The sequence below is a fragment of the Dipodomys merriami genome, unplaced genomic scaffold (genome assembly GCF_024711535.1).
Source record: "Dipodomys merriami isolate MVZ:Mamm:240054 unplaced genomic scaffold, mDipMer1.0.p SCAF_1, whole genome shotgun sequence".
Taxonomy (NCBI): Eukaryota; Metazoa; Chordata; class Mammalia; order Rodentia; family Heteromyidae; genus Dipodomys; species Dipodomys merriami.
The window spans coordinates 6,233,993-6,261,031 of NW_027202270.1; the positions used below are offsets into that span (position 1 = coordinate 6,233,993).

A 27,039-nucleotide genomic window follows, 5' to 3' on the forward strand; every position below is an offset into this window, starting at 1 on the left:
AGCCAGGCGGGGTAGGGATGGGTGGGGGTATCTTGGAGGATGCCAAGCCTGCCCCACCCACTCCAACCCCCAGCTTCCCAGAGGGATGATCCAGATAGGCCCAGGCAGAAAAGGCTGGAAATGACACTGAGCCTGCTGCTCCCACACAGTGCCTGAGCCTCCCTCCCCTTCCCCCCCCCCCCCCGTATTACCCTCCCCCAGCCAGATCGCTCAGATTCCTGCCTGCAGCGGACGCAAGAGAAGAAGAAGCTCCTTGTCCCCATCCCTGGCCTGGGAGCAAGCCCCCTTTATCCCCCCAAATTTCAGGGGGGCTCCTTCCGCCCATGTCCACACTCAGTCCATCTCAGGATTCTAGGGTTCCAGCTTGAGGAAGGGGGTGTCTGCCTTGCCCTTGTAGGAGCAGCTGGGCACAGGCTCAGGGCCCAGAGCTGACCTTCCTCCCACTCTGGTGTCCCGGCCCGTCCTAGATGAAGCGCCTGTCTCTCTCGTCGTAGGAGAAGGGATCCCCGGGGAAAGGCTGGGGCGGGGGCTGGTTGTAGACTCCCTGCAGGAAGATCCAGGCCGTCCCCACCGCCATGACGGGCGTCACCACAAACAGGCAGAGGCGGTCCATCGTGCGGGCCACCTGGTTCCAGCTATCCTTCTCCTGGGGGGGGGGCAGACACGGCGGGGTAAGGGGACCCTCAGATTGCAGACCCACATCCTCAAGCCTAGGCCAGTAATAGAGGCAGAGGCCTGGCCTCGTGTGTCTCGTGGGGCCACCATGGGCTGGCTGCAGGCAAGATGGCTGGACATTGTCCTGGGCCCCAGGCAGGGCTGGTTACTGTGCCAGGCCTGAGGAGGCAGGGCCGTGGCTGCCATCCCTCCTTAGTGAGGGGTTTCAGGGACTGCGGACAGTGATGGTCCCCCCTCTCTTCTCTCTGAGCCCTGAGACACCCAGACACCAAGTCCTGAATCCTTGTGTGACGTGGGGAAAAAAATAAATGTCCTTTTGGGGGCTGGGAATGAGGCTCAGTGGTAGAGTGCTTGCCTCGCATGCATGAGGCCCTGGGTTCGATTCCTCAGCACCACATAAGCAGAAAAAAGCCAGAAGTGGTGCTGTGGCTCAAGTGATAGGGTGCTAGCCTTGAGCTGAAGAGCTGAGGGATAGCGCCCAGGCCCAGAGTTCAAGCCCCACGACTGACAAAAAAAAAAGGTCCCTTTTTTGGGGGTCAAAGGAGAATTATTTCAAGACAACCATTACAGCTACACTTTAAATGTCTGGCTTTGGAGTATCAATGTTGGGTTTGGGCGGGGTTAGGAATGATTGGCAGCTAGGAGAAAGGAGGGAGGCTTAGACGGTGGCCCGGCAGGGTAGGGCCCCTGAGTGTGTAAGACCCCCCCCCCCCAGGCTGCTGTGGCCTTCTGTGCACGAGTCTCTCCATCCCTGGGAAATGGTGCACCTGGGAATCTGCACCCACTGTGAATTCCCTCATCTAAGTTGGTCTGTGTATGTGAGGGGACCCAGTGGCTCAGCGCACTCCCTGAACCCCGGTGCACACCTGTGGCCACTCACCTCATTGTAATTGTTCTGATCCCGCATGTGGTTGACGATGAAGTTTGCTCCATCCACGGCCGGCTTCAGCTCATTGAAGAGTTCCTGCTGGGCCTGCTCAGAACTTGCTGGAGGTCGACCTATGGACATGGGCCACAAGAGATGATGCTCCCCACTCCCCCTCCCCTGGATGGGCCTTGCCCCAAGGCTACCAGAGACCCACGTGCGGTGGTGAGACGCCGGGCTAGCCCATGCCGTTCGGACTGCTTCTCGAACATGAGGTCACTGCGGGACTTGAGGGAGAAGTACTCCTCGGCTTTAGAGATGTAGCCCAGGGAGCTGCTCCTCCGGATCAAGGCCCTGGGGCCGGGGCTTTCGTCTGCTGGGCGGGACATGTGCAGGAGCTTCGGCAGGGTCTCCACGAAGAGCTTTGGCAGCCAAGGGGACATGAGAAAGGCCATTTTACGAATGTGGGGGTGGCCTTGGCACCTCTGAATGTGCCTGACTCCGTCCCTGGCTGTCACACACTGCTCCTTCCTTCCCACTGAACTATCTGTGCACTGTCTCCAGCCCCCTGCTGATGGACGCTCCAGATAGCCCTCACTACTCACAGCCCAGAGCAGAAGCTAGTCACTGAACACAGATAGTGAAAACCAAAAGGTAAGCCAGGTGTGGCGGTGTATGCCTATAATCCCAACACTGAGGCTAAAGCGTCAAGGGTTAAAGGCCTAGTTGGATACAGATGGTTCACACATGTACCTGTATACTTTGTCCTCACTTTTTCTTTTTCTCTCTCTTTCATCTTTCTCTTCCTCCTCTCCATCCTCTTCTTCCTCTTCTTTCCTTTGTTTTGTTTTGTTTTGTTTTGGTTCCCATTCTGCAGCTTGAACTCAGGGCCTAAGCACGATGCTTTTGCTCAAGGCTAGCATGCTACCAGTTGAGCCACAGCTCCATTTCTGGCCTTTGGGTGGTTAAGTAGAGATCAGAGTCTCACAGACTTTCCTCCCTAGCTGGCTTGAACTGAGATTCTCAGCTTTCAGAATCCAGAGTAGCTAGGATTACAGGTGGCACCTGGCTCTTTCTTTTTTGTGTGTACTAGGGCCTAATGCTCTCACTTGGCTTTTTCCCTCAAGGCTGGTACTCTATCATTTGAGTCACATCTCTACTTCCAGCTTTTTGCTGATTAATTGGAGATAGAGTGTCAGAGGCTTTTAAGCCATGGCTGGCTTTGAACCACAATCCTCAAATCTCAACCTCCTGAGTAGTTAGGATTACTGAGCCACTAGTGTCTGGTACTCACTTAAATATATATATATATATATAGCTTTTGCAGTGCAGAGAATGGAAGCCAAGACCTCACTCGTGCTAGACGCTTCTGTCTTCTTATTTGACAAAACCCTAGGCAAAACCTTCCTTCCTTGTGTTTGACACGGAATACTGGATGAATCTTACAGTGGCATCTACTGCAGAGTAAGGTAGCGACGTCCCTCCCTCGGCCCCCACCCCTCTTGCCTTCCCAATTTCCAGCAGAAAGGCTGTGTGTCTGTCCTTGAACTCCGGGCGTGTGTTCTTCAGGCCTGGCCTCTCTCCTGCCCTAGGTACGGCTGAGCACACATCCCCAGCCCCTTACCCCTTCCACTTCCCCGCAGCTTTTGGCTGTTGCTCACCTTCTTGACCGCATCGGACAGCACGTGGGTGCTGGGTGTTCGGAAGTGGACGTTGAGCACGATGACACAGATCACCACGACCATGGTGACCAGCACCATGCCGAAGAGCAGAAACCTGTGGGCACAAGCTCAGCCTGGTGCCCAGGAGCGGGAGGGGCGGGGCCTGAGGTGGGGCGGGGCCACGCGCCTTTGCCAATCAGCAGGGCCTGGGTGAGGACCTGAAGTGGGCGGGGCTACGCTCACTTGCCAATCAGCGGAAGCTGGGTGGGTGAGTGGGCGGGGCTGGCTACACTCACTTGCCAATCAGCGGGATGGCCATGGACGTGGCTGGCAGCCGCTTGGAGATGAGCAGCAGGAAGACAGACTGGGCCAGGAGCACTGAGATGGCCACCGAGGTCTTCTCTCCGCCTGGGGAGTCAGATCTAGCTGTAGCCTCAGACCTCGAGCACACAAGAGTCCTCTAGGGGCCACACCGTGTCCTGATAAACGCTGTGGTATTATAGGCTACAGGGAGGGAGGACCTGGGTCTATCAAATCCTGGCTGTCACTTACTAGCTGGGTGATCTAGACAAGTAGCACAACCTCTCTGTGCCTGTGCTCTCAACTGTTTCATGTTAGGGGAATGTGCATTAACAGACACTCTTCCTGGACTTGGGTAATCACCGCCCCCATAGCTCTTCTGAAGCACAGCTCTGTATGTGTGGCTCCTGCCCCAAAAGCACCTGGGTCTCTTCCTGGGGCCAGGACAGTACCCCACCAAACAGCCCTTCCCATAAACCGACAGCCCAGGTGACCTGTCCTTCCACACGAACTCCTACACACCAGTCCCACCAGTTCTGCCCCAGCCTCCTTCGTGGACATATTCTGGTTTTACCCCAGTCCCCAACATGGGCAGGGACTAGGTAGTCTTTGTCCCCAGGACCCACTGGGGCCTGTTTTCAATAACTATTCAGACTGGTTTCTGTGCCCCTCCTGCCAGCTTCCTGGAGAGATGCCTTATCCACCAGCTGGGTCATCCCTGGGCGCCCCTAGGTGCCAAGCCCGTAGCCCCTGCCAAGGTGAGCATGGCGGGCGGAAGCAGTAGAGCTCACAGTCGCCAGGCAGGTAGAAGACCAGGTTGATCATGAAGGAGATGAGCACGCAGGGGACCAGGATGTTGATGACGTAGAAGAGAGGCTTGCGGCGGATGATGAGGTAGAAGGTGACGTCCTGGTGGCTGGTGCTGTCCAGCGGGGCGCTGGGGTCCACGTTGACCCTGGCTGGCCGGTGCACTATCTCCCACTCCCCGTTCTCTGCGGACGGCACAGGGACAGCTTAGGATCCGCCCCGGCCTGGGGCACAAGGGGCCTGGGACAGGATGAGGAGCTGAGGTGGAACTGGGCCAGGGGCCCAGCAGGAGGCCCGGGAGGATGTGAGGTTCAGAGGGGGCATCAGGCTGGCAGGGAGGGGCTCAGTCTGTGAGTGGCCCACGCAGGGTTCCAATAAGGAGTGTGTTTTGCCTCAAAAGATGTCCTGGGGCTGGGATGTGGCTCAGTGGCAAAGCTCTTGTCTAGCAAGTGGCACATCCTGGGTTCAATCCAGAAAAGGCAAAAAATACAGTCAAAACCCCCAAACAAACAAATAAGATATCCTGACCTCAAACTAGGTCATGTGCAGATTAAAACAAAACTCTCTCAGTCTTTAAATTTGTTTTCTAATTAAAAAATGAAGCTCAAGGGGCTGGGAAGGTGGCTCAGTGGTAGAGCGCTTGCCTTGCATGCCTGAGGCCCTGGGTTCGATTCCTCAGCACCTCAGAAGCAAAAAGAAAAAAAAGCCAGAAGTGGTGCTGTGGCTCGAGTGGTAGAGCGCTAGCCTTGAGCTGAAGAGCTGAGGGACAGCGCCCAGGCCCAGAGTTCAGGCCCCACGACTGGATCCCCCCCCCCAAAAAAAAATGAAGCTCAAGCCAAACATCAGTGGCTCTCACCTGGGATTCTAGCATCTTAGGAGGCTGAGAACAGAAGGATCATGATTTGAGGCCACCCCAGACAGAAAACTTAGTGAGACTCCCTTCTCAACCCAGAGTTGGGGACAGTGGCACATGCCTGCTGTTCCAGGCTACTTGAGGGATGGGAGTATGACACACAGTTCCAAGTCAGCCCTGGGTAGAAAACTCCATACTTGGCTTTGTCCCAGTGGACAAAGGTGGGCAGGATGCACATATCTCCTCCCAGCGACCACAGGAAGGCCAAAATAGGCAGATCATGGTCCAGGCCCATGGCTAGAGCAGGAAATGAGACCCTATCTCAGAAATAACCAGGGAGAGACAGGATGAAAGTGTGGCCCAGTGGTACAGTGTTTATCTAGTAAGCATGAGTTTAGGACCCCAGTAGGGCCAAAAAACAAAGCACAGAAAAACAAAAACAAAACAAACTGAAGCCCAGGACATGACTCTGAAAGACTATGAGCTGGTGAGAGTTCTGTGCCCCCCATAACATCCCCACCTTGAATCCAGGTCTCCTCTGATGGACAGGGTGAGCAGCAGGCCTTATAGCTCTGAGTATAGACGCAGAGGGTCCAACACAACAGACCAACCAGTTACCTGTGTCACCCAGCCCATCCTCAGACTTCTGGGTGGCGTTTGAGCGTTTTAGGGCTGGATGTGGTGGGGGTGGGGGGGCGGGGGTGGTGGTGCTGGCCCTGGCTTCCTGCCAGCTCTGCCTTTGGAGGTCTTTTTGTGTTGTCCGTGTGTGTTTCTCTGAATGTGAGATGTGTCTGCCTCTATCTATGTGTCTATGGCTGCATTGTAGCTCTGGGGGGGGGGGGGAAGGCAGGGGGGGAGGTGGAGGGGGAGGGGGAGGTCAGCAGGCATCCATGGCTGGTGTGGCTGAGTCCCTGTGCCTACCCATCCCCTGCTAGACAGATACCTGTGAAGCCCTCAGGGTCAATGATGATCCACTCCACGGGGTACGCACGGTTGTCCTCCAGCTCCTGCTTCAGGCTCAGAGTGATCTCCTTGGCCGTGTACTTGAGCGAGCTGCGGAGGGCAGTGGGCAGCAGGTGACCCTCAGTCCTGGGCCGGGGCCACTGCGGGGGAAGGACCCATAAAACAAGGAGAACCCATCTAAAGGATGGAGGGGGCCAGAGAAGGAGGCGCACCTGAACTTGAGGGAGCAGTTCTGCCAGTCGAAGGGGAAGTAGGTGACCGAGATGGGGCAGGAGGAGCTGAAGATGGCAGGTGGCAGCCAGTATACATAGCCCGAGTCATAGACCAGCACGTTGCACCAGTAGGAGATCTGGAAGGAGCCGTCATTGCTGGGGGACAGGGACAGGGTCACTGGGAGCACTGGCCGCCACGGCAGGGTTGGGGGGGCAGCAGAGGAAGGGCAGGAGGGCGCCTGGGGCTGGCCGGGCGTGCGGAGAAGGCCTGGAGCACGGGGGGAGGAGCGTTGGGGGAGGACTCCACTCAACTTGTTCTCCAGCACGATATCTGGGAGCCACACCATGTCGGGCGGCAGGCGTAGGACGCTGATGTTCCCAAATTCATTGACATCCCACTGGAGCCGGCTGTCTGTCCAGCCCTGGAAGGCCCAAAGACATGTGGGCAGTGGCCTGTGCCACACTCCCGTCCCCATTTCCCCAGGGGAGCCTGAGCCGGGTCTAGGAGCCAGCCTTGAAAGCATGGGGGCGCGTGTCCATTGCGGACAGCTGTGTGGTAAGGTCTGTGTCCATGCCTTTCTACTGTGACTCCTAATGAAAACCAGAATGGAGTCACCATCATGCCAGCGGGCGGGCAGGTGCCGACAGAGCGAGCAGAGGCTCGGAGGATGGAAGGGCAGCTGGGCTTCTGTAAGGATGAGGGGTCAGGCCCTCCGAGGGGACCATGTCCAAGGCAAGCTGGGGTTCCGGATTACAGGGAGCCGGGCCCTGGGAGGGAAGTTCTTACGTGCTCTATCCACACGTTGGTGGTGAGGGTCTCCTCCACTTCTTTCTGTAATCAGACAAGAGGGCTGTCCCTCAAAAGGCCACACCCACCTTGCATCCACACGCATTCACTGGGCACCTAACCCTGCCACCGCCGCCGGCGCCAGGAGTCCCGTGGACAAGGGCCAGCCAAGTCCCTGCCCTGAGCACCACCCCTGGGGGTGGGGTGGGGGAGCATGGGGTCACTGAAGGGTGACAGCCCAGACCTGGTGCTGAGGGCTGGTCCCGCAGGGCATGGGGCGTGGGCACCCCTGGGGAGGCCAGGCGGGAGGCGGCAGCTCACCAGGGAGATGAGGTTGGAGAGGGTGAGCGCCAGTGAGATGTCCACGCTGTCCTCCTTGCGGGCCACGGGCCGCAGCTCCTTGTTGTAGCCCTTCTCCTTGAACAGGTACCGGATCAGACGCTCCTCCTCGTTCAGTGCCCAGCTGCCTGAGAGAACGAGGGGTGGGACCCAGCTGGTAATCTGTGCTGGGGCCTGCGGCGTGGACCGAGCCAGGGGAAGTTACTCCTCCCTGGGATGAGGGCCCTGGAGGTCAGACAAGGGGAGGGGGGGAATAGGACCTGGGAAGGGGCCTGATGGGCACAGAGGGTGCCCAGGGAGGAGGTGATAGCCACCCTTACCACACACAGCCAGGGAGGCCAGCAGTCCCAGTGTCAGCACAGGGCCCTCCATCCTCACCGTCTGGCTAGATCTCGTGTCTGTCCCTTCCTGTCTGCAGACTGTGGAATGGGAAGGGGTGGGGAGAGGGGACAGGTGCAGGCTGGGGGGGGGGGAGCAAAGGAAAGAAGCAGCCGGAAATGCAATCTGACACCTCCAAGCAGGTGATGAGGGGGTGGGGACTGGCTAGCCAGGGCGGATGCCCAAGGACAGAAGGCCGAGATCCCAGGCCCAGCTTAGCAGGAAGGCGAGCTGGGTAGAGACACCCAGGCCAGGGCCGGCCTGCCACAGACGAGAACCAGCAGCTGCCACTTGGGAGGCAGAGGATTTGTTAGGACAGAGGCCTTGTGTCTACCCAGCTCCTTTGTGACATCTGCCAGCTGCTTCCGGAGACTGAGCTCTGCCTGTCCATCTCCCATCTAACACCCACCCACACGGGTCCCATCCCAAGAAAGTTCCAGTTTGTGGATTATAAATAACATTTATTGAAGCAGCTTTGACTTTGATCATACAACGGGGAAGACAAGGGGGGCCAAGGGCTACGGCTTAGGTTCTTTGAACCTCCTTAGTCCCTGAGGGCTGTGGCTCCTGCTCCTGGCAGCCTGAGGGCTGCCTGGATGGTGCTCCTTCCTGCGCTTTCCCCTCCCCTCCCCCACTCAGGGCCCCTCCAGCTCTCCCTCTGCCAGGGCTGCGGATCGGAAGGCCTGCAGGGCCTGCACAAGCAGCCTGGGGAGGCTGCGAGCCAGCGTGGCCGGCTCTAGTCCCACCAGGCCAGGGAAGACCACGCGCCGGTCCCCCAGGCCCGCCTGCACCCAGGCTCTGAAGAGTCCAGTCAGTGTCTTGGATCCCAGGTCTGCCAGTACCTGCAGAAGACCCAGAAACCCAGTCCTGAGTGAGAACGCTGGGGTCACCCTCCTGGAACCTAGAATCCAGGGGTTTGGATTTAGGCTCCCCCACAATCCAGCTATTTCCACTCACCTCTCCACCTCTCCTGTGTGTGTGTGTATGTGTGTGTGTGTGTGTGTGTGTGTGCGCGCGCGCGCACGCGTGCCAGCCCTGGGACTTGTACTCAGAGCTTCTTTTGCTCAAGGCTAGCGCTCTATCACTTGAACCACAGCTCCACTTCTGGCTTTTTAGTGGTTAACTGGAGATAAGCGTCACCTGGATTTTCCTGCCCCAGCTGGCTTCAAACCTCAATTCCCAGATCTCAGCCTCCACAGTGGCTGGGACTACACCAGACTTGGGCCAAGACACTCCCCACCCACTTCCTGGACACCCTTTGGGCCTCCTGTCCCTTCTCTGCACCCAGGCAGAGCCAGGTGGTCTTTGACAAGCCACTGGGAAGCCTAGAGACCTACCTCGTGGAAGTTCATGGCCAAGTGCTCTGAGGGGAGCTGCAGGACCCAGGCATGGGCCCGCTGAAGGGCGGCCAGCCTCTGCTGCAGGGCCTTCATCCCAGGGCAGTCTGCAGGAAGAAGAGCGGCTCGCAATCGTAGAGAACTGACAGAGGCTGTGCGTGGGGCTTGGAAGGGTGAAAGAACTCAAAACCCCACCAAGTCTGGTACCCTTGAGGGGGTTTCCCGGGACCCAGCAGTCGGCCCCGGGGCTGCTCGCCTCCGAAAGGCCGGCAGGGGGCGGCATTACCCTTTGTGTCCCCGCGCGGCTCGGGCCTCTGCTTCGCCGAGGTCTCCCCAGCTGCCCGCAGCCCTGGGGAGACGCGGGATCAGGGACGCGCCTCGCCGGGCGGGGGGGGGGGGGGCTCGAGGACGGCGGCGGTACCTGAGGGCGTCCGCTGCTCGCGGGCCGAGTGCCCCGCAGGTTCCCGGAGCGCCCGGGCAGGGCGGGAGGAGGCCGGGGCCCGACGCCGCAGGCCCGGGCGCGGGCCGAGCAGGTCCTGGGCGCCCCGCAGCAGGCCCAGCAGCGTGTGCGCCAGCGAGCGGAGCTCTGCGGGCGGGAGCGGGGCGTGAGCGGGCGCGGGGCCTGGCGTCCTCCCCGAGGGCTCCCGGGCGCGGGGCGGGCGGGCCGCACTCACCGCACCGCCGCCGGCGCTGCAGGCACTGCTGGTGCGCCCGGCGCGCACAGGCGCCGTCGGAGCGCGGGCACCGGCGGGCGTAGAAGGCGCAGAGCCCGGCGCCGTCGGCGGGCGGCTCCGCGGGCGCGGCCCAGGCCAGCAGCTCCCTGCAGCTGGGCTCGCGGGCGGCGGCGGCGGCGGCTGCGGACAGGCCAGCGGCGTGCGGGGTCACTTCGCGGGGCCCTCGGCCCCCCAGCCCACCCCGCTCCGAGGTCGGAGGGGCACCGCCGGGCGCGGGGCCCTGGGGAGGGCGCGCTCACCGCTCATTTGCTCCTGGAGCCAGTCCTTGAACACGGCCACGCGGGTGTAGACCCCGGGCTTCCCCGGCTCCCCGCAGCCATCCCCCCAGGAAGTGACTCCGAAGAGGACCTCCCTGGGGCGGGGGCCGGGCTCCGAGCAGGTGAGGGGGCCTCCGGAGTCGCCCTGGGGGACGGGGGGGGCTCTGTGGCACCGGCCTCACCCCTGCGTCCTGCCCCCCACGCCCCCCCCATCAGTCCGAGCTCATACCTGGCACGAGTCCACGCCTCCCGCCAGGTACCCGGCGCACAGCATGGAGCTGGGGCGCAGGCCGGGCCCCAGGGCCCTCCTGCAGGTGTCCTCGCTGAGCAGGGGCACCCGGGCCTCCCTCACCGCCTCAGCCTCTGGCCCGTCTGCGGGGAGAGGGTCCGTGGGAGGGGATCAGGTTTGGAGGCAAGAGGCAGCGACTTTTAGTTTTGGGTCGGTCGTGGCCTTGAACTCGGGGCCTGGGCGCTGCCCCTGCGCTCTTCGCCACTGCGCCACTTCCGGTTTTCTGGGTGGCTCCTTGGAGATAAGAGTCCCCCGGACTTTCCTGCCCGGGCTGGCTTTGAACCGCGATCCTCAGATCTCAGCCTCCTGAGCAGCTAGGGTGACAGGCGTGAGCCAGCTGTGTTTTAGGGGACCCCCCTCCACCGGCCTCCAAATCCCCGTTCACCCCGCGCGGCCAACCCAGGCCCCGACCTGACCCTACCTTCGAAGAGGGCCCCCCAGCCCGCGATGGAGCACGGGGTGCCGGCGGGGGGCTCGGGGGGCCCCCGGGGCAGGCACACGGGGCGCGCCGGGCCCGCAGGGCTCACGGGCGTCCACAGCTGCACCAGGGCCAGGTCATTGTGGAAGGTCTGCGGGTCAAACTGGGGACGGGGTTCAAGGTCAAGGTGGAGAGGGGGTGGGGCGCTGTTCCCGGCGGGGGGGGGGCTGCCCCCTCACCTTGGGATGGGGCAGGATGCGGTTCACCGGCACCTCCTCCGCCTGCTCCCCACGGGGCCCCTCGGCCAGAGCCACGGTCCACAGGAGCTCATTGGAGGCGCTGCAGGGGGCGGGGGTGGCGGGAGGAAGGACAGGGGGACAGGCCGATGGATGGAGTCTGTGTCCCTCCGAGCACTGCCCCCGCCCCGGGCCTGTCCAAGGGACGGAGGACGGGGAGGTCTGGGTCCCGGAGTGGGCGAGTTGGCGCGCTGGGGTCCGGGCCCTGGGGTCCGGCGCCCCGGCCTCTGCCTGGGCCCGGTGGGAACGGCGGGACCCGGCCCGGCGGCCGCCAGGGGGCAGCAGAGAGCCGCTCTCCCCGCCGCCGCCGGGCACCGGCTGGACCTGACGGGGGGAAGGGGGGGCAGGTGCCTGGGAGGAGGGGGGCTGACGTACCCCACGAAGCAGTGGGCAGCCGTGAGCACCCAGGACGCGGCCACCAGGACGCCGCCGCACAGAGGCTGCCTGCCCAGCCGCAGCCTCACGAGCCAGGGCCAGGCCCCCGGCGGGGCCGCGCTGCCCCCGACGATGCGGCCGTGAGCCCGGGTCACGTTGGCCGCACCCGGGAGTCTCTCCCCGCATGGCCCTGGGATGGCAGGAGTGGAGCCGTGAGGGGCAAGGCGTGGCTGGCCGCCCGCCCATGGAGGCTCGCCTGTGCTCAGGCCTCCTCAAGCCTCTACTTGGTTATTATTTATCGTGCCCGTACTGGGGCTTGAACTCAGAGCTTGAGCAAGGCCTGAGCCTTGTCTTTTGCTCAGGGCTTTTGCTTTACTCCTCGAGCCACAGTTCCACGTCTAGCTTTACTTATTTATTTTTGCAGCTAATCAGAGATAAGAGTCTCCTTGACTTTGCAGCCCGGGCTGGCTTCGAACTGTGAACCTCAGATCTCTGCCTCCTGAGTGGCTAGAATGACAGGTGTGAGCTGGTGCTGTGATCCACAGGGGCCTGGCCCTCCTCTCAAGCTTTTTAAACCTCACCTGGCTCTGAGGGCTCCTGAAGGAAGGAGGCCAGATGCCTGGGATGTCCGGGTCCTGCTGAGAAAAAGCCTTATCACTCCTTCGGGCCCCTCCTCCCCCCACCTCTAGGCTGGGCCTGAGCATCTCGATTCCCTAGCAGCTCTTCCTGGCCCCCTCCCCACACATAGGCTCCATTTGCACAGCCACGGGTTCACCACATGAGCCCAGATTTCCCCCCACTTTTCTGTCTTTGCACACGCAGTGCCCAGAGCCTAGCAGAGAGACCTTCACGAGTCGTGTCTGGGTTGTAACACACCCCATCGATGCCCCCCCCCAAGATGGCTGGGGAGGGAGAGGGAAATGAGCACAAGTTCACAGGAGGTGTGAGTGTGTGGCATTGTTGGCACGACCTTGGCACCCATGCAGCCTGTGCTGGATCTCCATGGCCAAACTCATTACGGCCCACTGGGCGTTCCTCCGGGCAGCCTGGAGCACCTGTGTCCCCTGAGCCGACAGAACTGTGGAAACACAGGATACAAAGTCATTCTGGGCGGTAGGGAAGAGTCTCAAGGTAGTCGTCTGCCCTAGCTCCCAAGCCTTGCTTTTGTGGGGGGACCACAAGAAAGCAGGGTGAGCTTCCTGAGCACCCGGGAGGCGGGAGGCTACGGACAGGGTGCCGGGCCCCCAGGCTCCCAGAGGCCCAACTTTCAGAGCAGATGTTCACAGAGTTCTTAACCCAGGATCCGGCTCGAATTCAACTGAAATCCCTGCAACGCCCTTGTACTTCAGGCCTTCAGGGAGGCAGGCTCTGGAGAATCACACCTGTCATCCTAGCTACTCAGGAGGTGGAGATCAGAGGATTGCAGTTAGAAGCCAGCCTGGGCAGGAGAACCTGTGAGACTCTGTTTCCAATGAACCACCAAGAAGCCAGAAGTAAGTGCAGCTGTAGCTCAAATGGTAGAGCTCCAGCCTCGAGTGTAAGAGCTAAGAGACAGCACTCAGGTCCCGGGTTCAAGCCCCAGTACTGGCACCAAGAAAGAAAAAAAAAAGTTTCAGAGGAAAAACACTCTTCCAGATGGAGATATTGCAGATCTCAGATCTGGTGACCTAATGTCACCGTGGCTGAGGTGTCCTGCCCACCTTTGGACCCAGATGGCCGAGGCATGCTGCCTGGGCCTTGTCCTGGATCTACCTGAGCCATGTCTAAGTACCCTTTGCCAATACTTGGTGGCTCCGTTTCCAGTGCTCTGCTCCCTGTCTGCTCCTCTCTCACTCCTTTACCTCAGTTGCTGGCCCCTTGTCCCAGCAAGTGGGCCGAAGGGCCTACAGGTGTGTTCACGTGAGTGTGCCAGGCTCATCTTCATCGATGCCCTCCCTCCTCACCTGTTCCCGGCTCACCTTGCAGGGTGCTGGGGGGCAGGCGCATGTACAGTGGGTGCCCGTGGGCAGTCCTGAGGCCTGGCATGGGCAGCAGCAGCAGCAGCACAGCCAGTAGCATGGTGACAGAATCCTCTTTTCTCCTGGGACTCACTTCCCCACACTTCCTCTTTAGTGTCTGCCTCCCATGTCTCTCAGCCCCCACGCGTGGAATCGTTTGCCACTGATATGGAAACTCACTCGCTTGCCATGGTCTGCGCTCACCTGGCGATCACCTCCCTCGAGCCCTCCGGGAAATGGGGCTGCGGGGGGCTATATAGAGGACAGAAGGGGGGGTGCGTGGGAGGGCAGCCAGGACTGGCAGAGGGAATGAGGTAGTGGGCTCGACCCTCACCTTTGATGTCCCATCATCCCCGCTCTGAGCCCCCTTCTGTCAAAAGAGCCCTTGTTTCTGCGGTTCCATCAAAGAGGCTGAGACAGGGAAGAAGAGCTGACGGTTGGGCCAGGGGCCAGGCAGAGGGGGGCTGGAGGGCAGGGACTGGGAGGGGGCACCCCATCTGCTTCTGTGCCCCCCCCCCCCCGCCTGGGGAGTTTACAGCCATGATGGGGGCAGACACTCTTAGGGGAAGATGGGCAAGGGGATGTTTGGGGAGGGGGGGGTCTTCCATAGCCCCACCCCCAGGAGGAAGCCACTGAGATCCCAGCCCTGTGTCCCTAATTGCTTGGCAGCGCCCTTCCCCAGTGCGGCCATTTCTAAAGATGATCAAAGCATCCTAATTAGCGCCGTAATTGCCGCGCTGGAGGTAGTGGGGTGGGAAGAGGCGATGGCAGGCGGATGCTGGAGTGGCCCACAGAGGAAGCGCGGGAGATGAAAGGCCTCACAGTGGCCCAGTTTGGGGAGGACAGGCCCTAGAAGCTTCTGAGGCTCTCCCAGACCCCGTCCCTCTCCCCCTCCCTGCCCGCTCAGCCTGCCCAGCATTGTGTTCAGTTGCTGTGGTAGTGATCTAGCAGGAGGGGGTCCCTTAGGGAGGGCCACAGATGGGCAGCTCTCCTGGCATCCAGTTACCCATGGGGGACAGGGGTGCCCTTGGCCCTGTGGAAAAATGCCCTGCTCCCCAATCCATGCTGGGGAGACCGGGGTCACACAGGAGTGTCTGATCTGTTCATCTCCAGAGGCCCTGCGGGGGGGACAGCTCCCCGCACAGTGCCACCCTCACCCCGGCTCCCCTGCCCAGCTCCTCGCGCTTCACAGTCCACACATGCGGGAAGATGCTGGGCCTGGACCATCGTGAGAAGCTGAACGTCACACTGGAAATCACTCATTCATCAGTGTCTACCGTGCAAGGTTTCTTCCCCTTCTTCTCCTCCTTCTCCTCTTCCTCCTCCTCCTCCTCCTCCTCCTCCTCCTCTTCTTCCTCTTCTTCCTCCTCCTCCTCCTCTTCCTTCTTCTCCTCTCCCCCCTCTCCCTCTTCTTTCTCCTCCTCCTCCTTGTTGTGCCGGCTTTGGGGGCTTGAATTCAGGACCTTCTGCTCTTGCATGGCTTGTTTTTGCCCAAGTCTGGTACTCTACCACTTGAGCCACAGCTCCACTTCTGGCTTTTTGCTGGTTAATTGAAGATAAGAGTCCCATGAACTTTCCTGCCCCAGCTGGCTTTGTACCTCAGTCCTCAAATTTCAGCCTCCTGAGTAGCTAGGATTACAGGTATGAGCCACCAACACCTGGCCACACAGCATTTTCTTTTTCTTTTTTGCCAGTCCTGGGGCTTGAACTCAGGGCACTGTCCCTGGACTTCTTTTGCTCAAGGCTCACAGTCTACCACTTGAGCCACAGGGCTACTTCCGGCCTCTTCTGTTTATGCAGTACTGGGGAATCGAACCCAGGGCTTCATGCATGCTAGGCAAACACTCTACCACTAAGCCACATTCCCAGCCCCTCAGAGCATCTTCTTATGCATGACCGTCAAATGCTGGGGCAAGAAAGTCTGAACTCAACACTGCCTACATTTGCCCCTTTGGCTCCTGAGTTCCTCGGGACCCTACCGAAGGCATGCAGCCAGGCTGTGGCCTCCATTCTTTGGCCAGAGCCGCTCAGGGTGGGAGGCCTGGAGAGGGGCACCTGTTCCTCCTACTCCAACTCTGGGTAAGAACCCAGACACCGCCCAAGAGTTACTAGAGCCCTTGAAGATTGCAGTCCTGCTCTTCCACGTCCTGCCCCCCCCCCCACTCTGCTCAGTTCTCTGGCTTCTCTACCCACCCTGTTCCCAGCGCCTCCTCACCAGCCTCGGCCTCTCCACCCCCAAGTCTGGGTCAGTCTCGTTCACTGCCTCAGCAACTCTCTTCAGATCCACATCAGAATCCGTGGCTCCTGACCTCGGTTTGTTATTGTTATTTGCGCCTGCGCCTGCAGTGTAACCGCTCCTACCTGCTTCTACACTGGGATATGATGGAAAGGTACTTCCTGTCACTGTCCTTCGCAGGTCCTTAAGACCTGGAACACACACACACACACACACACACACACACACACACACACACACACACACACACACACACACACACACACACACACACACACACACACACACACACACACACACACACACACACACTGGGAATGGGAATGGGAATGGGAGGGAAACTCACCCAAGACCTGCCTGCAGCTGCCTTTAGGGGTAGTGTCCCTAGTCAGGGCAATGGCGCCTGCCACCATGCCTGCTCTGCTGACCACAGTGTCCTCCTGCTGGGCACAGAAGTGGCCATGAGCTGGCATTTGATGGACCTGAGTGCAGGGGTGGTTGATGTCAGAGCCATTGTGGGAAGAGAGGCCACTCAGCCATGATTCAGAGCTCAGACCTAGGGTTCCGATTGCACCCCTGGGTAAACTTAGGTGAGTCACTTCCTGTCACGGGCTGTATGACAGAAAGTCATGTCTCTTCATAAAGATATTCTGGAGGTCTAACGCCCAGTGCCTTGGGACATAACCTTAGCTGGCTATAATGGAGCTGCCTATGTACTTCGTAAAAACAAGGTCATCCTTGGGACTTTAGTGCCTCACGAGAAGCACAGAGATGGTTGCAGGGGCTGAAGTTGGGGCAGACACTGGGGGCAGACATATTTGCAAGGCAAAGAATGGCAAGGATTGCCAGCAGCACCGGAAAGCCAAAGACCATGGAACAGAATCTGTCATGGAACCTTCAGGAGAACAGGCCATGTATCCTTTCCTCCACTTCAGACTTCTGGTTTTTCAGGACAGTCAAGTTCTGTTCAGTCCTCCAGCCATGCCAGCTAGTGATGGCGGCCCTGGGAAGCTGGGCCTTTCCCTCCGTCCTCCTGTTCTCATCTGGGAGATGGAATAACATTCACCCAGTCCGAAAAGGCAAAGTGAGGCCTCCACACAGTCTCTGGCAGGGACCAACATTGCCATTTGCGTGATGGGTGTAGATCAGTGCTTTCGACAAACGTGTGGTCTGGCACAGAGCCGCTCTGCCTGGATGCTGAACAGCGGGCCTCAGAGAAAACCGGAGAGAAGGGACATGGTAGTCGCAGGGGGAGAGGCTCCCCAGGGTGTATGTGGCCGCCCCTCAGAGGGCTCCTCTTTCCCATGGGCTGAACTTGGTCTGCTGGGCCAGTGCCTGCTGGGATCGGGGCGGGGGGGACAAAGCTGGACTGTCCCCTGCATTCTCCTTGCATCTTGAGAATAGAGTAGTGCCAGGCTCTGCCAGGCTTCCTGTGGCCGGGGAAACTCCTCTCGACGTAGCACTACCTGCGCCACTGAACATCACTAGACTTGGGACCTGGGGGCTGCCCCTTAGATGTTGTTTTCCAGGCTAGTGCTCTACCACTTTGTGAGACTCTTATCTCCAATTAACCACAGACTTTTCTGCCCTGGCTGACTTTGAACCACAATTCTCAGATCTCAGCCTCCTGAGTAGCTAGGATTACAGTACAGGCGTGAGCCACCAGCACCCAGCTCCACTTCTGGCTTTTTGCTAGCTCATTGGAGATGTGAATCTCGTGGACTTTCCTGCCTGGTTTGGCTTCGAACCTCAATCCTCAGCTCTCAGCCTTCTGGGTAGCTAGGATGACAACCGTGAGCCACTGGTGCCCAGCTTCAGATTTCGTCTATTTTTTTTAATATAAATTAAAACCAGATTTAATAAATGATAGTGAAATGTTCAATAGGATCGTTACTTGCAGCAATATTTCTATAAATCCATCTCGCTTCTATCTGTTTCAGTGTCAAACCCGACTCCTGGAAATGGTGGTTGTTCATTAATAATGGCTTAATTTCTGAAATCAAGATGTGTTTTCCTATGGTGTTGCTTTTTTTCTTTCTTCTTTGTGCTTTCCTGAATTGCTGATCTTTTCAAAGCAGCAGGTAGCATTTATGAAAATACGAAACATCAAGAGCATTTTAACAACCGCAGGCACCAAGTGAAAACCTTATTACCTTATTAACGATGCCGAGCAATATCGATGCAGTATTTCACCCCCAAATATTTATTAATGCCAAATGCTGATTGAAAACAGGCAGCATTACGATGTTCCATGTATGACAACGTGTTAATCCCACACAAGAATTGTTTAAGACCAGTTGCTAAAAATAGAAATGAAAGTAAACCTGGGGCTGCCCACACTAAAGGCCACCTCACACCCCCGTACCCCCCCCCCCCGCCCAGCTCAACTGCCTGCATCCGCGCTACCTACTCACCCTGAAGGGGCTACCCCAGCTGCTGACACAAAGAGCGAAGGATCTGGAATGAGAATGGAGACAAAGGCTTTGCCCTCCCCGCCCCCCCCAAAACCTTTGTGAGGACCCCTGGGGGGGGTCCCCACACAGGGGACAAAGCAGATGTCAGGTTCCAGCACCCTGGAGGTGTGAAATAGAGCCAGAGGCCCACCAAAGCCTCACCAGGTTGTACAAAGTCTTTTCACAGTCTCAGCATCCTGTACCCCAGGACCAGCTTGACCAATGCTCCCCCAACCCCCAGGATTCCTGAGGTCCAGAACCTTCCTGGTTCTGGGTTTCAGCCACCCTGTTTGTGTGTATCTGCCAGGCATGGGGTAAGAGGACTTGCACGGGGCTGGGAAGGTTGCTCAGTGGTAGAGTGCTTGCCTAGCATGCATGAAGCCCTGGGTTCCATTCCTCAGTACCACATACACAGAAAAGAAGTGGTGCTGTGGCTCAAGTGGTAGAGTGCTAGCCTTGAGCAAAAGAAGCTCAGGGACAGTGCCTGGGCCCTGAGTTCAAGCCCCAGGACTGGCAAAAAGAAGGAGGAGGAGGAGGAGGTGAAAGAGGAGAGGAGGAGGGGGTGGGGAGAGAAAGGGGGGGGGAGCTGCGCCCGTATTAGGCGGCCCCTTGGCTGGCTGCACCTGCCCTCCAGCAGGGCACTGGGCCCCCTCCTCAGCGCCCCAGCCATTCTGGCCCAGGGTCCAGCGGAAGCTGGCAGCCAGGGCAGCGACTAGAGGCAAGGCCTTGAGGGTACAGGGCCAGCACACAAAGCCAATAAATCCCCCAAGGCAATTACAGCAGTGAGTGAGGCATAAACAGGGCTCTTTGGGTGCCGCAGCCACACGCAGCCACACACACACACACACACACACTCACATACACACACACACACACACACACACACACACACACACTCACAGAGCCCATTTGCAGGGTAATGGCTTTGCGACAGCAGGAATTATGGAGGTTGCTTCGCTGGGTTGGGACAAGCTGGGGGCAGGGGCTTCAGCCTAAGTCTGGGGACTCCCAAAGGAAAAGCTAGGCCCCCAAAGGCCAGCCCCTGGGCCCAGTGGAGCCTGGGGTTGGGGGTGGGGAGCGGAGCATGGGCGGGGCTGGGAGGGATTGGTGAGAGCCTGGGCCAGATGTGTGGTCTCTGTTGTAGCCCACAACTCTTTCCCTTTCTACTTCCAAGGTCCCTAAGTGGGCAGATAAGGAGGAGGACTGACTTAGGACCTGAAACGCCTCTGCTTTGCTCTGGTCTCAGCGTGTCCTGTAGTCTCTGGCTGCTGCTGGCCGGCTGGAGAGCTGGGCAGGGCTTGCTTTAGTTGATTGCTTCTCTCTGTGACTGATTGTCCCTGGGAAGTCGGGCTGGGCTGCAGGGCGGTGCTGGGGAGGAGAAAGCTTCAGAAAACCACATCGGGAAGCTGGGAGAAGCCTCCACTGGACCAGCTACCTGTTTTAGTCTGAAGATGAGAGGAGAGACAACCTCCCCGACCATTTCCCCTCAGCCAGCAGCCTTGGTGGCAAAACCCCAGCCAGGAGAGCAGGGTGAGCTAGGGATTCTCAGACCCCTGATACCCTAAGGGAGTTGCAGGGTGGAGTTGATCTCTGGGAGCCCTTGGGGGCTCTGCCTCTGGGTCCCGCCACCCACCTTCTCGGCCAGGCCTGGAGGTGCTGGCTGGTGAGCCACGCCTGTCAGCTTGACAACAAAGCTGGGTTCGGAGACGCTGGCAGCAACAGAGCATCCTGCCCACCTGCGGACACCCCCAGATTGCATTTGCTGAAATAAATTGCAGGAGAAAATAAATCCTGTGCACATGATTAATGGGAGGCACAGGCAGGCAGCCGCCACGAGGAGCCACTGGGGATGAGAGTGACACTCGGGCACAGGGCCAGTACAGATGCCAGGCCTTCCAGAAGGAGGTCCGGAAACTGCAGGACCTGCTCGCTCTGCACAGGGTGCCTGGCTTGCAGGATTACAGGCCCCAGCCTCGCCCATCATCGCAGGGCAGGACAGGCTCTTCCTGGGCCTGGACCTCGGACTTGGTTACTGAGGGCCCCATGGACCAGAGTAAGAGAAAGTAAAGTCAGGGTCTCGGGCAGAGCACCTCCCGTCTGTGAGCCTCAGCCCCCTCCTCTGTTCAAAGGAGCTAATAGCCTCTGGACGCCAGTTGGCTCACACCTGGAATCCTAGCTACTCAGGAGGCTGAGGGCTGAGGATCATGGCTCAAAGCCAAACCAGACAGAAAAGTCTGTGGGACTCATTTCCAATGAATCACCAAAAAGCCAGAAGTAGAGGTAGAAGTGTAACTCTAGCTAGCCTAAGCTGAGGCACAGTGTCCAGGCCCTGAGTTCAAGCCCTAGTACCAGCGCGCACACACACACACACACACACACACACACACACACACACACACACACACACACACACACACACACATGTGCCCATGAGGGTCCCAGACACAGGGGTCCTTCCTAGACAATGAGGGGCTCAGCAAGGACCAGGGTGTGGTCTTGCTCTCCTGGGGTTGGTGGTAGGCCATTACTAAAGAAATCATGGCGCCGTAGGTAAGACCATTGGCAGGTGTGTGGCACTGGGAAGGGGAGCGCCTGAGTGGGGCTGGGTGGGAAGGGGGCTTTTAGATAGCCAGATTGTCAAGACAACATCCTATGTTACCTTGTGCATAAGAAGAAAAGCAAGAGCATGCAACGTGCCCGAGTAGAGCTGGCTCTCACCCAGAGACAGGGATGGGAGGGGCAGGGAGACTTCTATTTTGAATTGCTTTGACTTTTTGAATCACATAAATGAATCATCTACAATTTGTTAAAAAGTATTTCCGGAGCTTTTATTCTTTCTGGAGGGTGAGGGGGAAGGGGGGGAGAGGGGAGGGGAATGAGGGGAGAAGCTTAACGTTCTGCATGAGTCTGGATGAAGCAGTCAAGCAGGCAGGGGTGAGGCTCACAGGACAGGGAGTGGCAGGGGTCTGGGATTGGAGCTGGCACTGAACAGAGAAGGCCCACCCCGTGAGCTTGCGCTGAACCTGCCCAGACCCTCAGCACCAGCCAGGAAGAGGAGCAGCCTCCTCTGGTGGCCAAACCCCACTGGGCCGGGCCCTGCAGCACGAGCAGGAGAAGGGCGCCGCCTGGTGGCACTGCAGGTGGCATGCAGGCCTGGCTGGGCTGGGAAATTCTGGCACAGAGCTAACCACATCCACGGGAAGGGAGAGGAAGGGAGAGCAAGCTCAGTGACTGTCCCCAGCCTGTGACTGTGAGTGTTTGTGATGGCCCCTTCTCCACCAGCTCATTCTGGCAGAGCCAGCAGGTGGGCCCGGCTATCCTGGAGATCTGGGCGCAAGAAAGTCTGCCTATAGCTTTTCTGCCCACCCTACAATCTTTCTATTCTGCAGCCCACGGTTCTGAATGAAGTTCACCCTCCGTATTTCCCAGACATCCCTGCCCATTCAAGTTCTGGCTGTGGTCAACGCGGCCTGCTGGGGCGAGGCCTCTGGTCTCTGACAATTCTTCAAGACCTCATAAAACCAAAGGGTCCAAGAGCAGCACCCAGGGAGCTGAGTAGGGCTCCGAGGGGGGGAGGGCAGGGCTGAGGATGGGAAGTAACTTCAGTCCTGAAAGCAGGACAACGGGAAAGCCCATCCTCTCAGGAGGCCCTAGACGTGGGATTAGGGAATCCCTCTCACCTCATGATTGTGTCTGAAAATCTCTACTCTGGGAGGTCCCCAGTCTATCTCCTCACCCCAACACATGTGTATGAATAAGCGGGACTCAGAGCAGGGGGCTGGGGTGCCGGGCCGGGGCCAGCCTCTCTGGGCCAGCACTCCTGAGTGCTTGTATGGCTTGTTCCACTGAGCCTCACAGGGAACCCATTTTGCCGCTGGGTATACTGAGGCCTGCATAGATTTGGTGCTTACCCAGGTAAGTCAGGATCCCCAGGCCTGAGTATAAATCATGGAGAAAACACATCGGAGAAAGAAAAATGAGGCACCTATACAGTGGAGGTCTGGGAGAAACAATAAAATTCATAGTAACTCTTTTTATGTGTATGCCAGTACTGGGGCTTGCACTTGGGGCCTCATGCTTTTGGCTAGCTTTATGGCTGAAGGCTGGTCCTCTACCACTTGAGCCACAACTCCACTTCTGTCTTTTTTTGTCAGTCATGGGGCTTGAACTCTGGGCCTGCGCGCTGTCCTTGAGCTCTTCAGCTCAAGGCAAGTGCGCTACCACTTGGGCCACAGCGCCACGTCTCTGTTTCTGGTGGTTCATCAGAGATAAGGGTCTCACAGATTTTCCTGCCCAGGTTGGCTTTGAGCTGCGATCCTCAGATCTCAGCCTCCTGAGTAGCTAGGATGACAGGCGTGAGCCACCAGTGCCCAGCTCACTTCCAGCTTTTTGCTGGGTAACTGGAGCTCAGCGTCTCACCTGTCTGTGCTTTGAATCTTGCTCCACAAGTCGAGTTGACCCAACTCACCTGTTCTAGGTATCCTGCAAAGATGATCCAGAAGCTGCATGGATGTCGAAAAAGCACCCCATCCTTCAGACTGGAAGCCCAGGTGGGCCAGCTCTGCTCAGGATTCCAGGTGAGCCTGAGTTGTGCTGAGAGAGCAGGCTAGCCACGGCTCCATCTGTCTATCTCTCATTCCTTTGTCTCAGGGTAGCCGGGTCTCTGAACCTGGGCTCTAAGCTTGGCTCCATCTCTCTCCTGACCCAGCCAAGAAGCTCTGAGTTGGAGCTCACCTTGGTAGAGGCCCCTTGACCCCACTCTATGTGGGTCAGGTCCCCCTCCTTTCCCCTGAGCAGGCTGCTTGGAACAGGAGCTTTCCACATGGCTGGCTGGAGGCCCCGTCTGCCAGCCTCAGAGTCTGGCTGGGACTGCCCACGCGCCCAGCCCCAGGAGACTAAGGATCAATAGACAGATATCCAGTGGCTTTCCTGCCTCCAGCCTGGTTCTCTCTGGAGACCTGGGGCCATAGTCTCCACCAGGAATCTGAATCCTCTTCACAGGACAGTCTGCCCACCTGCCACTCGACTTGTGATCTGTGGCTTGAATTCCTCATCTGTCTCTGTCTCTCCCTCCTCCTTCCTTTCCCTCCTCTTTCCCTGCCACCTCTGCTTGGGGTCCCCCCCTCCGCCCTATTTCTGTCCCTCAGTGAGCCTGGTCTCTACCTGTCTTCCTCTCTCTGTTCCTTCCCTCCCCCCCCTTCCCCAATCCTCCCTCTGCCCCCAACTGCCCTTCCCTTCCCAGCCCTCCCCAAGCCTGCTGCTCTCCAAGCTCTTCCCGGCCTGGCCGGGGTGGTGGGGGAGCTCATTTCTTCTCGTCCAAGCCTAATATCTTAATGCAAGGCCATTACTCACCCAGCGTCCAGGCAGGCCAGGCCTCTCCCCTCCTCGTTTGTCATCCGGAGTGAAGCCTGCACGCCGTTCCTCCGGGATCAGATTAAGAGACTGACGGCTGGATGAGCAAATTCAGCTGCCAGCACCGCCCCTGCCTCACAGGTTCTGGGTTCTGGGCTTTGAGAAGGGGAGGCCTGGGGCCAGTCTTGTTTCTGCTTCTGCTCCCCCAGTGCCTGACAAGTAGGGAGGGGACAGGGATGGCCTTTGTCCTGAGAGAGAGAAAAGAGAAGAGATGCTGGGCTCAGACCCCTGGGGGCTGTGAGTCAAACTTGGACAGCTAACACTCTAGATGGTTCTGAGAGCCTGCTGGACCTGTTTGAAGTGCTAAATTCATTCAGTCAATCTTTACTGACCTTATAGGGTAGGAACTATTACCATTCCTTTGCTGGGGGGTGGGGTGTGCACATGCCTGGTGCTGCCCCTTAGCTTTTTTTTGCAAGCTACTGCTTTACCACTTGAGCCACAGCTCCACTTCTGTCTTTTTCTTTTTTGGTAGTTAATTGGAGATAAGAGTCTCCCAGACTTTCCTGCCAGGGCTGGCTTTGAATCTCAATCCTCAGCTCTCAACCTCCAGAGTAGCTGGGGTAACAGGCCACCAATTCCTTTTTTTACAGGGCCCAGAGAGGCCAAACCACCTGTCCACGGCATAGCTAGGGAAGAACATGATCAGGCATAGGGTTTTGAATCTTTGTTAATTAAAAAAAAATGTTTTTTTTACATTATCTTTAGTTTTACAAAAGGTTTCAACTCAACAAGTCGGTTTATTAGTATAGTACATTTTTTTTTGACAGTCCTGGGGTTTGAACTCAGGGCCTGGGTGCTGTCTCGGAGCCTCTTTGTGCTCAAGGCTAGTGCTCTACCACCTGAGCCACAGCGTCACTTCTGGCTTTTTCTGAGTAGTTTATTGGAGATATGAGGTTCTCAGACTTTCCTGCCCAGGCTGGTTTTGAACTGTGATTCTCAGATCTCAGCCTCCTGAGTAACTAGGATGACAGATGTGAGCCACCAGCAGCACCTGGCTGTATAGTGCATCTTGACCACTGTCCTTTTTGACTTTTCAACATGCTATCTGTGGGCAAAGGGGCTTGTATGTCCCCATTTTATAGATAAGAAAATAGAGGTGCTTGCCTAGCTCCAGAGCCTTCTGGCATAACCTTGTCGTGGCCCTGTCATGGGACACTGCTCTGTGGACCCAGCAAATCTGGGAAGCAGAGGTGTGGGGCTCCCCTGGCCTGGCCTGTCTTTCCCCGCAGCCCCATTTGTGGAACCACAGCCTCCACTAGGGCTCTTGTTTTGCAGGAACAGCCCCCAGGGTAACCCACCACCGAAGCCACGCCTCTCTCAGGTTGAATTTCTGGGCACCTAAAGCCCAGCATTGGAAGCCCAGCCACTCAGAGCTGTCCCCGACTGGAGTGGGAGCGGGCCAGGGAACTGACCTAGAGCCTTCCTGTTCCTGCCAACTCTTTCCACTGTTCACATCAGCCTGGTTCCCATAGTAACCTCCAGCTTGCTGTCTCCTAGCAACTAAGTGGTCCTCAGAGGGGAAAGCGAGAGGAAGGCAGTGTCTGACATTGGAGGCCAGAGCACTTGGGTTCAAGTCCCAGCCGTGTAAGAAGGTAGCGTTGAGGTTTCTGGCACATCTCTCCACCTCTCTCTGGGAGGGGGTGGACGGGACTGAGGATGCTCTGGGGCTGGGTGTGCAGCTCAGGGTGCCTGGCTGGGGCCGGCGGGGCCGGGGGTCCCGGCTGGGCCGGGGCGGCGGGGCACCGCTGTGGGCATCCTCCCCACCAGCCCAGCACCCCAGCTGGTCCTATTGGCAGTCCCCGCCCTCCCCCAGCCGCCCCCCCGCCGGACCCTCCCTCCCCCAGCCCATCCCTCTGTCACCCACCCTCCCTCCAGGCTCCCCCAGCCGCCCCCCGCCTGACCTTCCCTCCCCCCGGCCCTCCCCCAGCCGCCCCCCCGCCGGACCCTCCCTCCCCCCGGCCCTCCCCCCTGCCCTCCCCCAGCCCGCCCCCACCGCCGGACCCTCCCTCCCCCAGCCCGCCCCCCTGTCACCTACCCTCCCTCCAGACTCCCCCAGCCCGCCCCCCCCGCCGGACCCTCCCTCCCCCCGGCCCTCCCCCCTGCCCTCCCCCAGCCGCCCCCCCCCCGCCTGACCCTTCCTCCCCCAGCCCATCCCCCTGTCACCCACCCTCCCTCCAGGCTCCCCCAGCCGCCCCCCGCCTGACCCTCCCTCCCCCGGCCCTCCCCCAGCCGCCCCCCGCCTGACCCTCCCTCCCCCCCGGCCCTCCCCCCGGCCCTTCCCCCCTGCCCATCTCCTCCCCCCCCCCCCCCCGCCGTCCCGGCTTTGACCTAGATTCACCCAGCGCTCCGTCTCCAGCCGGGTCTAGGGGAGCCCCCCCTCCCGGCCGCCCTCGGGCGGAGCCTCCCCCGCCCAGCCCAGCCCCCTCCCGGCCGGGACCTGGGGTCGCCGCGCAGCCCCCGCAGCTCATTCAGTTAACCGATTCCCGACAAGACAGATGTGCGGCTCCCGGGCCGGCGCCCCGGGCGGGGCGGGGCGGGTGACGTCACGGCCTGGCGCTGACGTCACGGCGCCCGATCGGCGGCCGCCGGCAGAGGGGGCGTCGGCGCCCAAGCCGGGGTGTCCGGGTCTCCAGCCTCGCTGCTCCCCACGGAGGGGACCTTCCCGCCACACCCTCGCCCCTCCCCCGGGCCTAGCGCTTCCGCTCCAGAAACCCCCGTGCCCCTCCCCCGTGCCCCCCCGTGCCCCTCCCCCGTGCCCCCCCGAGCCCCTCCCCCGTGCCCCCCCGTGCCCCTCCCCCGTGCCCCCCCGAGCCCCTCCCCCGTGCCCCCCAAGCCCCTCCCCCGCCTACGCCCCTCCCCCCGTGCCCCTCCCCCGTGCCCCCCGTGCCCCTCCCCCGTGCCCCTCCCCCCGTGCCCCTCCCCCCGCCTGCGCCCCTGGGTCTTGAACTCAGGGCCCGCTGCCCTTCCGCTCCGGTCACTCCAGCCACAGCTCCGCTCGCAGCGCGTCGTGGTGACTTGGCTGGGCCTGGCTCAGGTGGCAGAGCGCCCGTCCTGAGTTTAGGCCTCAGGACCACCAAATAGAAAAGCAACGTCACAGAGCCTCTCGGAGCGTCCGGCCCAGCGACCCCGGCCTCCCCGGCCCGGGCTTCGGCGCGGGCACGCCCAGGCCTGCACACAGGTGTGGCCGCAGTGGCGGAGCGCGGGCACGCCCAGGCCTGCACACAGGTGTGGCCGCAGGGGCGGGGCGCGGGCACGCGCGGGCACGCCCAGGCCTGCACACAGGTGTGGCCGCAGGGGCGCGGGCACGCGCGGGCACGCCCAGGCCTGCACACAGGTGTGGCCGCAGGGGCGGGGCGCGGGCACGCGCGGGCACGCCCAGGCCTGCACACAGG

The 27,039-nt window shown here is 59.6% G+C and overlaps 2 protein-coding genes and 1 long non-coding RNA gene across 5 annotated transcripts; all 3 read right to left on the minus strand.

Annotated features, from left to right (window-relative positions):
- Positions 1-265: 265 nt before the first annotated feature.
- Chrnd (cholinergic receptor nicotinic delta subunit) lies at positions 266-7,834 on the minus strand. Its single transcript, XM_070021837.1, has 12 exons — positions 7,783-7,834; positions 7,445-7,590; positions 7,124-7,168; positions 6,649-6,758; positions 6,337-6,492; positions 6,105-6,214; positions 4,293-4,493; positions 3,498-3,609; positions 3,202-3,316; positions 1,758-1,962; positions 1,556-1,674; positions 266-646 (listed from the first exon to the last, which is right to left on the minus strand). The coding sequence occupies exons 1-12, from the start codon at positions 7,832-7,834 to the stop codon at positions 464-466; spliced, it is 1,554 nt and encodes a 517-aa protein (XP_069877938.1). The 3' UTR covers positions 266-463.
- A 641-nt stretch (positions 7,835-8,475) lies between these two features.
- On the minus strand, positions 8,476-13,604 carry Prss56 (serine protease 56). Its single transcript, XM_070021934.1, has 13 exons — positions 13,505-13,604; positions 12,517-12,624; positions 12,128-12,181; positions 11,547-11,736; positions 11,115-11,214; positions 10,879-11,038; positions 10,398-10,540; positions 10,154-10,313; positions 9,852-10,031; positions 9,599-9,763; positions 9,464-9,526; positions 9,178-9,284; positions 8,476-8,682 (listed from the first exon to the last, which is right to left on the minus strand). The coding sequence occupies exons 1-13, from the start codon at positions 13,602-13,604 to the stop codon at positions 8,476-8,478; spliced, it is 1,737 nt and encodes a 578-aa protein (XP_069878035.1).
- A 4,375-nt stretch (positions 13,605-17,979) lies between these two features.
- Positions 17,980-26,171, minus strand: LOC138826753 (uncharacterized). Of its 3 annotated transcripts, none has more exons than XR_011371860.1 (6): positions 26,085-26,171; positions 23,585-23,832; positions 19,866-19,968; positions 19,448-19,600; positions 18,194-18,236; positions 17,980-18,079 (listed from the first exon to the last, which is right to left on the minus strand). It is a non-coding gene; the product is annotated as an uncharacterized lncRNA (long non-coding RNA). The 3 variants fall into 3 exon arrangements; XR_011371847.1 differs by having other exon boundaries at positions 19,866-19,994; XR_011371868.1 differs by lacking the exon at positions 26,085-26,171 and adding an exon at positions 25,060-25,099 and having other exon boundaries at positions 19,866-19,994.
- Between the last annotated feature and the right edge of the window lie 868 nt (positions 26,172-27,039).